The 12,500-nt window shown below is 33.2% G+C and overlaps 2 protein-coding genes across 3 annotated transcripts in view; both read left to right on the forward strand.

The window, feature by feature from the left end:
* Window positions 1–3,047, forward strand: part of LOC123519910 (ryncolin-4-like) — a 7,175-nt gene extending 4,128 nt beyond the window's left edge. Inside the window, exons 5-7 of the mRNA XM_045281598.1 lie at window positions 169–295; window positions 929–1,044; window positions 2,526–3,047. Of these exons, the coding sequence (XP_045137533.1) occupies window positions 169–295; window positions 929–1,044; window positions 2,526–2,740 (458 nt within the window). The 3' untranslated portion in view covers window positions 2,741–3,047. The remainder of the gene's footprint in view (window positions 1–168; window positions 296–928; window positions 1,045–2,525) is intronic.
* Window positions 3,048–4,598: 1,551 nt separating this feature from the next.
* Window positions 4,599–9,337, forward strand: LOC123519906 (ficolin-2-like). 2 transcript variants are annotated; one of them, XM_045281590.1, is made up of 7 exons: window positions 4,599–4,736; window positions 6,199–6,356; window positions 6,780–6,851; window positions 7,035–7,219; window positions 7,459–7,585; window positions 7,751–7,866; window positions 8,239–9,337. In XM_045281590.1, exons 2-7 carry the CDS (start codon window positions 6,205–6,207, stop codon window positions 8,457–8,459), a joined length of 873 nt encoding a protein of 290 aa, XP_045137525.1. In that variant the 5' UTR covers window positions 4,599–4,736; window positions 6,199–6,204; the 3' UTR covers window positions 8,460–9,337. The 2 variants fall into 2 exon arrangements, with proteins under 2 accessions (XP_045137525.1, XP_045137526.1); XM_045281591.1 differs by having other exon boundaries at window positions 7,053–7,219.
* The last annotated feature ends 3,163 nt before the right edge of the window (window positions 9,338–12,500 follow it).

Raw genomic sequence — 12,500 nt, forward strand, 5'->3', positions numbered from 1 at the left:
GGAGGAGGAGAAGGGGGAGGATATAAAATGCACCACACACCGCAGCAAACACACCTGCCACCACCATTAGGTCAAACAACGTCGATAGCAAATAAGAAAGGGCAGGATAAAATCTCCATGAAAAAACTCGCTTAATAAGCTTACCTTCCTGCAATCTGTCCCCGCCAGGTAACGAGATACTCTACGCCATGACCCACAGCCGCACCTACTCCTTGAGGCTCGACATGACCAAGACCACCGGCGAGAGGGACTACGCAACCCGGGAGGACTTCAGGGTGAGCTCTGAGGAGGACAGGTGAGGGCGCGTCAGTCAGGTGCGGTAGGAGTGAGTAAAGGAGGAAAGGGTCAAGATAAAGAATGGGTAGTAATATGAGTATTTTTCTTTGTTCATACGCACACAAATACAAAATCACTCGCTCACTTGCTCTCTCTTTCTCTGTCTTTCTGTTTCTGTCTCTGTCTTTCTGTTTCTGTTTCTGTCTTTTTGTCTATGTCTCTCTGTCTCTTTCTCTCTCTCTCTCTCTCTCTCTCTCTCTCTCTGTAACATTCAAAGTTTGTTTTTTCTATTATTTCTTTTTTCCGCAACATGCAGGAAATGAAAGGACGTGTGTTTTCAGTTCCAATGTGATGCTAACAACAATAAAACGACCACCACCACCACTACCACCACCACCACTACCACCACCACCACCAACAACACAACAACAACAACAACAACAACAACAACAACAACAACAACAACAACAACAACAACAACAACAACAACAACAATGAAAACAGAAACAATAATAACAATGATAATAGCAATAGTAATAATAAAAATAATAACAATGAAAATAACAAATACAATAATAATAATAATAGTAATGATAATAATGATAACAATAGTAATAGCAGCAGCCCTAATCGCTCGGCCTTGGTTGTGCAGGTATTGGCTGCAGGTGTCGGGTGCATCACAGTCCTCGGTGGCTGATCGATGCCTCTCCAACATGCATTACAAGCGGGAGTTCAGCACCAGCGACCGCGACAACGACGGTGTTAATGGTGAGCCTCGGATCCTTGTTGTGTGGGAAATTAACACGTGAAAAAAAAGATATTGATAATACTTGAGAATAAAAAAAAATCCACTGGGGTAATTAATCCTTGCATATTTTGTGTGGATAAATAAATGTTTACTTCATATTCTAACCACGGTAAGTATCTTTAAACACTTTCCGATCTCGTAAGAACATATGAACAGCAAAAAATATCTGGAAATTTGAAAGAAGCTGTCAGACCAGTACTTAGCATTTCCTGTATGAAAAATTATCTATTTCCACTTATCTTATATCTTAAAATCCTAATGACTTGGCACTAACAACCTGAATAACGATACACACTTTTCTTCACAAGTTAAACATATAACTACTCAGCTTCTCACGGGTTTTACTATTGACAGTGAAGGACTTTTGATGAAATGTTACTACAGACACTCTTACACACCCTAAACACTATAGCACCGTAGCTTTCAAAACTATAGTTGGAATCATGAAAATGCCCTTTGAAGACCTCAATAACTTCCACGGGAGCGTCTTGAAAGTGGATGAAGGATGAGTGAATTAAGGTCGGGTTTGACTGAGAATTATACGTCAGGATACCAACGTAATCATTCGGCATATCCTTGGTCAGTATTTTAGGATATATTGAAGGAACTAAGCTGGTATGTCTGGTCATGTTTTTATTGTTGTGTTATTTTTGCACTTTGAGTTACTTTGTTTCTTACTCTCATGGCAGAAGATTTTTTTTTTTCTATAGAACAGAATATAACCGTGTAGTACACTGGTGAAGGTAAATTATTGCGCACGTTACCAGGCGGTACGATTTGTCCTGCACTGTAACACTGTTTAACCTTTATGTATTAGGTATTTATTGCATTTTGTTGTTTTGTTATAGTCAATATTGTTATTATTGTTCTTGTAACTGCTATAGTTTATTATTATTATTATTATTATTATTATTATTATTATTATTATTATTATTATTATTATATATCTATTATTATTATTATTATTATCATTATTATTATTATTATTATTATCGTTATTATTATTATTATTATTATTATTATTATTATTATTATTATTATTATTATTATTATTATTATCATTATTAATGTTATTATTATTATTATTACTATTATTATTATTATTATTATTATTATTATTATTATTATTATTATTATTATCATATTATCATTATTGTAATGTAATTATTTATTATTATTGGAAGAAGAAGAAAAAGAAAGAGAAAAACATTACTACTTATATTAACAACAATAATTACAATAACAACAAAAACAATAATAATAACTAATTAGTTTCAACACATCAACCAGCTGAGCCTTACAGATACACACACACACACACACACACACACACACACACACACACACACACACACACACACACACACACACACACACACACACACACACACACACACACACGTAGTTAATAATGAAATCCACGACACTTTTCTCCCTTCAGACAACTGTGCCGTCAGACACGGTGGCGGGTGGTGGTACAGATGGTCTTGCGTTCAGTTCAACCCGACGGCAACGTTTGTCAATGGGTCCTTGCACCTCAATTGCCAGTATCATCTCGCGAACGTCACCAGGATGCAGATGAAGGTTCGCCCAGTCATTTGCGACACCTCCCTCAAGACAAACAGGCTCTGGGAGAATAGTTATTGCTATGAGTAATGTTTGCTTCTTGGTCTGCTCAGCCTCGCCCGTGTCTGATTCTACGGTCCTTTTAGGCCGTCAATGTCATCAGTGCTATTACCTCAAAAGGCCATTCTGATCCTTGTGTTCCCACGACTTCAGCCAGTCCGTGTTTGCCAAAGGGAATCCAATATTGTCAACACAAAGATGTTGATTTAGAACTACAGGAACAAAACATTTACATTTATATAATTGTAATCAAAGACCGTGATTTTCATAATAAGAAGGAACTTTAAGATGTTTACAGTACTGTGTTTTCATTTACTTAAAATAAATTTTCACTGTATATTTATTTGATTTTTCAACCACACTGAGTACAAGTCTCCCTATTTCTTTTTTTTTCTTTTAGTTAGTCAGTGAGTCTTGTTTTCAAACAAACCATAACGGTAAAGCAAATCCCATTCCAAGAAGAGTGCGTGACTCTCGGAGATGAAAATAGCCAGACTAATGAAAAAAAACTTTCATAAAAGAGGAAAGATAATGATTAAAGTGGAAAAGAGGATTTTTCCTCCCGCAGTGTCCAGGCTACAAAACTATACGTTTTCTGTGAACAATAGCAATATCATGAAGTCTTTTATTTTGCTACAACGGATTTTATGTAGCATTGCTGTATATGGATGAATAAGATTTAGATTTAGTAAGAGAGAGAGAGAGAGAGAGAGAGAGAGAGAGAGAGAGAGAGAGAGAGAGAGAGAGAGAGAGAGAGAGAGAATGTTGTATACAGATGGAAATAAATAGATATATAGATGTTTAAATAATTCGACGCATATCTTTTAGCATAAAAAAGTATAAAAACATTTTCAATATACTCAAAATGAAAGAAATAACATAAACAACATATATAAAACGCAATGTGGCTCAATGTTTTGTATAAATCCAAATTCTTATCAGACTCAGATTGATTTATTTCGTTCTCACTAAATACGTAGAGTCATCACCTGCACACGCTTAATTTTATACATCTTTTAGTGTTTTGCATTTTGTTCACGTTCCGATATACGAGTAAGTGGTACAAGCTTATAATGTATTGACTGCTCCTCACACAGAGCGTCACATTAACTTGGCAATTTGTAGTGGTCACGACTCAGCATCAAAGGTTGTGTCTTCTCGATGACTCAGGGACGGGACAACAGGTTTACCAGTCATCTGTAGTAAACAACGCGCTCTCTCTCTCTCTCTCTCTCTCTCTCTCTCTCTCTCTCTCTCTCTCTCTCTCTCTCAATGGAACCAATACATCGTCCATTATTCTAGGCAAATAAATAAATAGATAGATAGATAGATAGATGATATAGATAGATAGATGATAAATAGATAAATTGATTGATTGATGGATGGATTGATTGATTGATTGAAAGATAGATAGGTAAATAGATAGATAGACATACAGACAAATAGATAGATAGATAGATAGATAGATAGATAGATAGATATTTAGATAGATACTTAGACAGAGAGATAGATTACTAGAGAGATGCAATGTTCAGCTGTTTCTTTCACTACCATCATTGATAATCGCATTTCTAAAAATGATATATGTGTTAAGCGCCACTGAATTCTCGAGATGAGTTGCTCGTGAAAGAGCAGGAACTCCTGATACTACTACTTGACACGCGTCTGCAAGACTGAGTAGGCATCTGTTTCGGTTGCCATGCAGCATTAGTGTATGTATCCATGTTCTAGCTTTTATGCCTACTATAACTAATAAAACTAATTCTAAATAATGTAAATAAAATGTACCCAATCACTAATTCACCTAACAAATCATGGCTATCAAGAGTAAAATTAGTGGGCATGTCACTCATACATTGTGTGCAACACCACAAACACGCTTTTTAATGCCATACCGGAGCAGCACATCAGCAGACCTCGACTGGCTGGCGTGAAGTACAGAAGTGCTTCCTCACTCACCTCCGTCGATCGTCACACATCACACCAAACACCACGCACGTCGCCACGCCGTCCCTGCCTATAAGAAGTGAGAATCTTTGGACTCTATCTCTTTACGAGAGAGTTAGTTACCTTGTCAACACTGACACTTAGAGTCACGGTAGCTTGATAAGGAGGATTGATAAAGATTATTAAACTTCCTTGCTCACTGGTTGACCGAGGTGCAGCATCACAGCGCCTCTAGGCTACCCTCTGCCTCCTGCTCCTGCCATCCTTGCTGTCTCCTGCATCACTGCAACATCAGGACGACAAAAACATTTATTTCCTCTATAGCAGTTGTAAACATTAACTTTACTTGATAAGACAATCATGTTGCTAACTTCACATTAACACTCTTGTTTAACACCATATATCGAGGTAGTTTAATTTCACATCTATGTTCTTATTATCAAACACCCACTTCGAGGGCATTTGTATAATCTGTTCATCAGTTATTGGGACGTTCAAATTATTTTCACAATTGATGTGTATTGCAGTCTTTTTTTCTTTTCACACTGTACGTGTTCATGCTGAATATATATATATATATATATATATATATATATATATATATATATATATATATATATATATATATATATATATATATATATATATATATATATATATATATATATATATATATATATATATATATATATATATATATATATATATATATATATATATATATATATATATATATATATATATATATATATATATATATATATATATATATATATATATATATATATATATATATATATATATATATATATATATATATATATATATATATATATATATATATATATATATATATATATATATATATATATATATATATATATATATATATATATATATATATATATATATATATATATATATATATATATATATATATATATATATATATATATATATATATATATATATATATATATATATATATATATATATATATATATATATATATATATATATATATATATATATATATATATATATATATATATATATATATATATATATATATATATATATATATATATATATATATATATATATATATATATATATATATATATATATATATATATATATATATATATATATATATATATATATATATATATATATATATATATATATATATATATATATATATATATATATATATATATATATATATATATATATATATATATATATATATATATATATATATATATATATATATATATATATATATATATATATATATATATATATATATATATATATATATATATATATATATATATATATATATATATATATATATATATATATATATATATATATATATATATATATATATATATATATATATATATATATATATATATATATATATATATATATATATATATATATATATATATATATATATATATATATACACACAGCACATTTATGATTAGTACTGACACATTTGTACATCTCTGCCCTTCTGTCCTGAACAGAGCAGGATGTGGGTCTCCGTGTACACACTAGCAGTGTTGGGGATAGCAGGCGTGCTGGCTGAAACGACTACTGGAATACCAGAACTCACAACAATAGATACCACCACACCAGAGTATATCACCAACACAAAGCCACACTCCTTAACCACTTTTGTTAGGTGAGTAAAGTGTCTTTCAGAAAGTTGCATCCCGTGTGTCTCTCTCTCTCTCTCTCTCTCTCTCTCTCTCTCTCTCTCTCTCTCTCTCTCTCTCTCTCTCTCTCTCTCTCTCTCTCTCTCTCTCTCTCTCTATATATATATATATATCTATATATATATATATATATATATATATATATATATATATATATATATATATATATATATATATATATATATATATATATATATATATATATATATATATATAGAGAGAGAGAGAGAGAGAGAGAGAGAGAGAGAGAGAGAGAGAGAGAGAGAGAGAGAGAGAGAGAGAGAGAGAGAGAGAGAGAGAGAGAGAGAGAGAGAGAGAGAGAGAGAGAGAGTGTATTGCTGCTTGTCTATGTACTGAAGCTCAACTAATGAATCATCCGCCGTCAACAGACCAGTGGACTGTTCAGACCACCTGATGGCCGGAGCCAGAGTTAGCGGCGTGTACGAGATCCACCCCTTTACGTGAGTGCTTTGCGTTGCGCTTTTCATCATTCACATAAACATAATTATCACCATGTCTTTATCTTCATAATAACCAGCCCAAGGAATTTACATATGCAAAAGTAGATTTTTTTTGCATTGTTAACATAGGTAATGGTAAATCAGATTTTTCCTTTAACATCGCAAAACAAACTATTCCTTCAGCTCCCTTCCTCATCCCAGGTGCACGTGTACAAAGCCAGTGCTGGTGTGGTGTGACATGGAGACAGACGGCGGCGGCTGGACGGTGTTCCTCAATCGTCAGCACCAGGCCATCCAGCTTGACTTCAACCGCACGTGGAGCGATTACAAGGCAGGCTTCGGCAGTCCTTACTCCGAGTACTATTTGGGTGAGAGTGGCAGGAGCTGGGACACTCCACAGTAGCTGTGAGGATTCTAACTTCCCACAAGCATACCTTGAAACGTTTTTTTTTTTTTAGTACAAATATATTCTTGCACTTAAAGATAAGAACAAGGGAGAAAGGCTAAGCTTCACTGATCTTCCCTGAAAATTTGTCAATAGAAAAATGTTTGATAATTTTCTTTATACTTTATATCATTTTCTTGAAATAATTCATTGATTGTACAGGAAATGAATTGCTGCACCAGATGACGCACGGCCGTATGTACGCCATCCGTATGGACGTAACCTTAGCCTCGGGAGGTTACGATTTCTCCACCTACCAATATTTTACAGTATATTCTGAGGAGAAGAGGTAAACACAAATACGTATCGACAGGATGCTAACAAAATTATTCATCATATATAAATAAGTAAAAAAAGAAAAATAATGTTGCAATTGTCATTATGCGTGCACAAAGATGGGTAAACGCTTTCTGTATGCTTATTTGATGCCTTTCTTTCTTCTTCCTCCCATAAGGTATACGGCCTCCTTGACGGGGACTCAACTATCCGGCACTAGCAACACAAATTGTTTAGTCCAGATGAATAATCGTGTCTTCACCACACTGGAGAGGGACCTCGACAGCTATAACAGTGAGTGTCACTCCTCTATGTGGTGATCAGTAATGCAGGAAAACACTGTAAAGCCTACTGCGACTTAACTGTACCTCTTTTTTATTTTATATATCTACTACAAAAATATATATATATATATATATATATATATATATATATATATATATATATATATATATATATATATATATATATATATATATATATATATATATATATATATATATATATATATATATATATATATATATATATATATATATATATATATATATACACACACACACATTACTTCAGCAACCATTTGCTTAACTTATAACTTCCTGACATCCACAATGAAACATATGCCTGTGAAAACTGAACAATTTTCTCTCACATTTCACATTACAGGCAACTGTGCAGTAAAAAGAGGAGGCGCGTGGTGGTATAACAATTGCAATTACTTCAGCCCCACTGTTCCCTTTGATGAGAACCTCATCCTGACCTGCAGTGGCCCCAGTAGAAGCGTGACTCATCTTCAGTTGAAGCTTCGGCCATCCACTTGTGACACCTCCTTCAAGAAGGTGCACCTGAAGGACACGGGCTGTGGCTGTGCTGCTCCTCAACACTAACACCTTCACCTACATGACGATCCGGAAATTCCTCATTCTTGCTGCTCTTGGTTCGGATCAGCATTCCTTAGACGCGCAAATCTTTCATCAGGTCGTTTCTAAAAGCCACATACATGAACCATTCAAGAGTATTCGAAATAAGACATCACATTTTTTGAAAAGACGTACAACAGTGAGAACATGTACAGGCTTAAACTCTTCTCGCTCGCTTTCATCAGTGTGCTGTTTGACAACGAAATTATTTGTCAGCGCTTAACTTTAAGCTAGATGGCGTTGTTTATTGTAAATACAGTACACTTGACAGAAAGCGTTTCCACGACGACGACAATGCACGACAGGAAGTCACAAGAGTCACTAATGGACGAGCCAGCCTTCATATTTTGCGGCATTCTATACACTGTCCCGTCGAGCAACACACCATAGCGTACATTCATATCAAACAATAGATTGTCTGCGTTAGTCATAATATCAACAACGCTGCCTTACAAGGATGAATAATGAATATACGAAGAATTTTTTTTTTTTTATTTCAGTTATTATGGCACTCAGAAAAAGAAATATATATGTGTGTGTTTTCTGGTATTAGGGTGATGAGCAGTGGTGACGGCGAGGAATGTTGTCTCACCACTGCTAATTGGTGACAGTAGTAGTGATGGTGATGATCGCTTCCTCATCATTCTCTGTACAGACATTTAACCCTAACCAATTTATGTTGTCACAGTTTTTATTCATGATTACTAAAGGAATTACACACACACACACACACACACACACACACACACACACACACACACACACACACACACACACACACACACACATACACATGCAAGGAAAATATATACGAGTTACACTGGACTAATAAACTTTTGAAAAGACATTTAGTTTTTTTTCGTTTTTAAGTAATGATATGTTTTTTGCATGCTGACTTCAGAAAATAATCTGATTTTTCTCAATCAGACAGTTTTATGTATTATTTTAGTTTTTATAAAACACATAATAAAAAAAAATATGATAATTTCCTGAATGAACATCCTTTATCCTTTTACTCCGAATGAAATCTATATTTGGAGGAAAATGTACAAATTATATATTTAATGGCACACAAATACAATTGATGTGACGTTTAACAGATAAGATAAATATTTGAAAAAAACCTATTGAGGAATTAATGGTTTCCGCAATGACAAGAATATGGATAATTAAATAATCTTGTCAAGCAAATCTTCGTAATGGCAGTAAATGGTTTACCAAATAATATAGTAAACAAAACTAACGCCTAAAATTTCAATAACTTTTCCAATCACAATGTCCGTATCACTGACGGTGTCTCGTGATAAAGTGTGGCTGTATCAATGTTAAGTTGCATCTTTTGAGCATGCGCGGCCCGGGAGCAGAGGGCATCGCGGCCTGCTGTGAGCACTGCTGCCAGGTGCAGGGTAATTACCTTGTTTTGGGTAATTTGACCACTATCAGGGTAACATTATTTCATTTCAGGGTAATATTATTTCATCAATAATATATATATATATATATATATATATATATATATATATATATATATATATATATATATATATATATATATATATATATATATATATATATATATATATATATATATATATATATATATATATATATATATATATATATATATATATATATATATATATATATATATATATAGTAAGACTTAAAAGACATGGCGTCTATAGCGCACACGGTACAGGAGAGAGAAGACCCACAAAAGGACGGTTATCTTCATTATATCCATTTCACACAACGTTTCAGGAAAGTACATATCCCATCTTCAGGTGTACAACATAACAATCTTAACAAAAACTCCAAGTCACAAAGAGACTTAGCCTGCTGGAGGTGGAGTCTTCGTAGTTTCCTTGCGGACTTGAGGGTCGACCGGCCGTAGTTAAGTAGTAAGACTTGAAAGACAGGACGTCTATAGCGCGCACAGTACAGGAGAGAGAAGACCCACAAAAGGACGGTTATCTTCATTATATCCACTTCACACAAAGACACAAAGACTCCACCTCCAACAGGCTAAGTCTCTTTGTGACTTGGAGTTTTTGTTAAGATTGTGCTGTCGTACACCTGAAGATGGGATATGTACCTTCCCGAAACGTTGTGTGAAATGGATATAATGAAGATAACCGTCCTTTTGTGGATCTTCTCTCTCCTGTGCCGTGTGTATATATATATATATATATATATATATATATATATATATATATATATATATATATATATATATATATATATATATATATATATATATATATATATATATATATATATATATATATATATATATATATATATATATATATATATATATATATATATATATATATATATATATATATATATATATATATATATATATATATATATATATATATATATATATATATATATATATATATATATATATATACACACATTATGGTAATATTTCTTACACATACATACCTATAAATGATCTTAAAAAAGAAAAAAAATAACAGAGTAATTTTAAAGCAAATAGGGTAATGTTAACGATGAATTTAAGGTAAAGTTTGTAACTCGACCTGGCAGGTTAGCAGCACTGGTTATGACGAAGTGTGGCATGGAACCATTCAGCAGAATTATGAAGAAGTTATGTGTGTATGATGTGTACAATTACCAACATTTTATGTATCTGAATGTTGTATATTCATTAAAGAATATTGTGTGTTGAGAAAAGTAAGCGAATGTGAATTAATAAACGTATACGTACTATATGGTTCTTAAATAATGATGAGAAAAACATACTTTTGGCATACATATTAAGGAACAAGCCCCAATTGGCTGATCTATTGTTTGTGTGTAAATGATTGAGTGTTTAACGTTTTTTTTTCTACATGTGCAGTAAAGGGAGCAGTGGATGAGAGATACTCGTATTGAGGAAAGTTGTGGCATGATGACGTCAAGAGGTGTTTAATGGGTATGTCCCACAGAGTGAAATGCAACTGTATCCGTACCATTGTGCAGTGTTAGTTAGTATGGAAATGCATTGTTGGTATACATATTGGTGGAAAGTCATTTTGAATTGCTTGCCAGTAAGGTATGCAGTAGAGAAAAATGCGAAAGACAGAGAAGTTAGGGGACTGTTTGGAAAGGATCAAAGCATAAAGATGTTAAAAGTACTCAGTGAAATAGAGATTACCATTGTAATTACAATTACGCCGAAAATGAGTCTCTGGGATAGGAGTAAAAGAAGTGCATGGTGGATGGTTATGGTGGAAGTGGCCTTAGAAGAGATGAGGGCCTATGATAGTGTTGCAGAGACATGTGTCAGAGGAAAATAAAATTAAGAGAAATTAGTGTAGGTCTTAGAATATAAAAGTAAAGTAACTCATAAATGACATTCAGATGAGAGTGAATGACAAGTTTGGTGGGAAGCTGAGTGTACAAAAATTAATGACAATATTACGTTATTCATAATGGAAATGAAGAAAGAGATAAAAAAGCATGGGATTGAGATCATAAAGAGGGGATATAAAATTCTTGTAAGCAGTAAGAAAAAATGTAACTTGTGTGGTAAAAATTTTGATTGATAAATCAAAGAAATGGCAGAATAAATAATACCTAGCATGTATATGGAAGCATGTTGATATAAGTTTGTTTAATGTGTCAGAAAAAATCCAGTGGGGGTTTAAGCTAAGAAATCAATGGAAATGATTGAATTGATGGTCATTAAGGAACAGGGATACATTAAAGAAAAGTAAAGGTTGTAGTCTATAGTTTTCCAAACAGCATTATAAGAAACATTTTGAGGGAAGGATAGGAGAGAGTGAGAGGAGTGAATTAAAGCATCTGAGAAGTGATAGTTAAGCACAATGAGATGGATAGAGGACAATAGAAATTTGTGAATGGTAGGCAGGTCATCAAAGGGAGAAAAGAAAAGAGACGCACATGTATGTAGTAAGCACTTCCCCAGCTACAAACCTTGCTGGTGTAAAGCAGCAGCACAATACGGTCCTTTTCAAAGGATCAAAGCATATC

The sequence above is a fragment of the Portunus trituberculatus genome, chromosome 46 (genome assembly GCF_017591435.1).
Source record: "Portunus trituberculatus isolate SZX2019 chromosome 46, ASM1759143v1, whole genome shotgun sequence".
In the NCBI taxonomy this organism is placed as follows: domain Eukaryota; kingdom Metazoa; phylum Arthropoda; class Malacostraca; order Decapoda; family Portunidae; genus Portunus; species Portunus trituberculatus.

Coding starts and splice junctions, on each gene's coding strand:
- LOC123519906 (XM_045281590.1), top strand. CDS start 6,205: ATGTGGGTCTCCGTGTACACACTAGCAGTGTTGGGGATAGCAGGCGTG. Junction 6,357..6,779: donor TCCTTAACCACTTTTGTTAG/GTGAGTAAAGTG, acceptor CGCCGTCAACAG/ACCAGTGGACTGTTCAGACC. Junction 7,867..8,238: donor GGACCTCGACAGCTATAACA/GTGAGTGTCACT, acceptor TTCACATTACAG/GCAACTGTGCAGTAAAAAGA.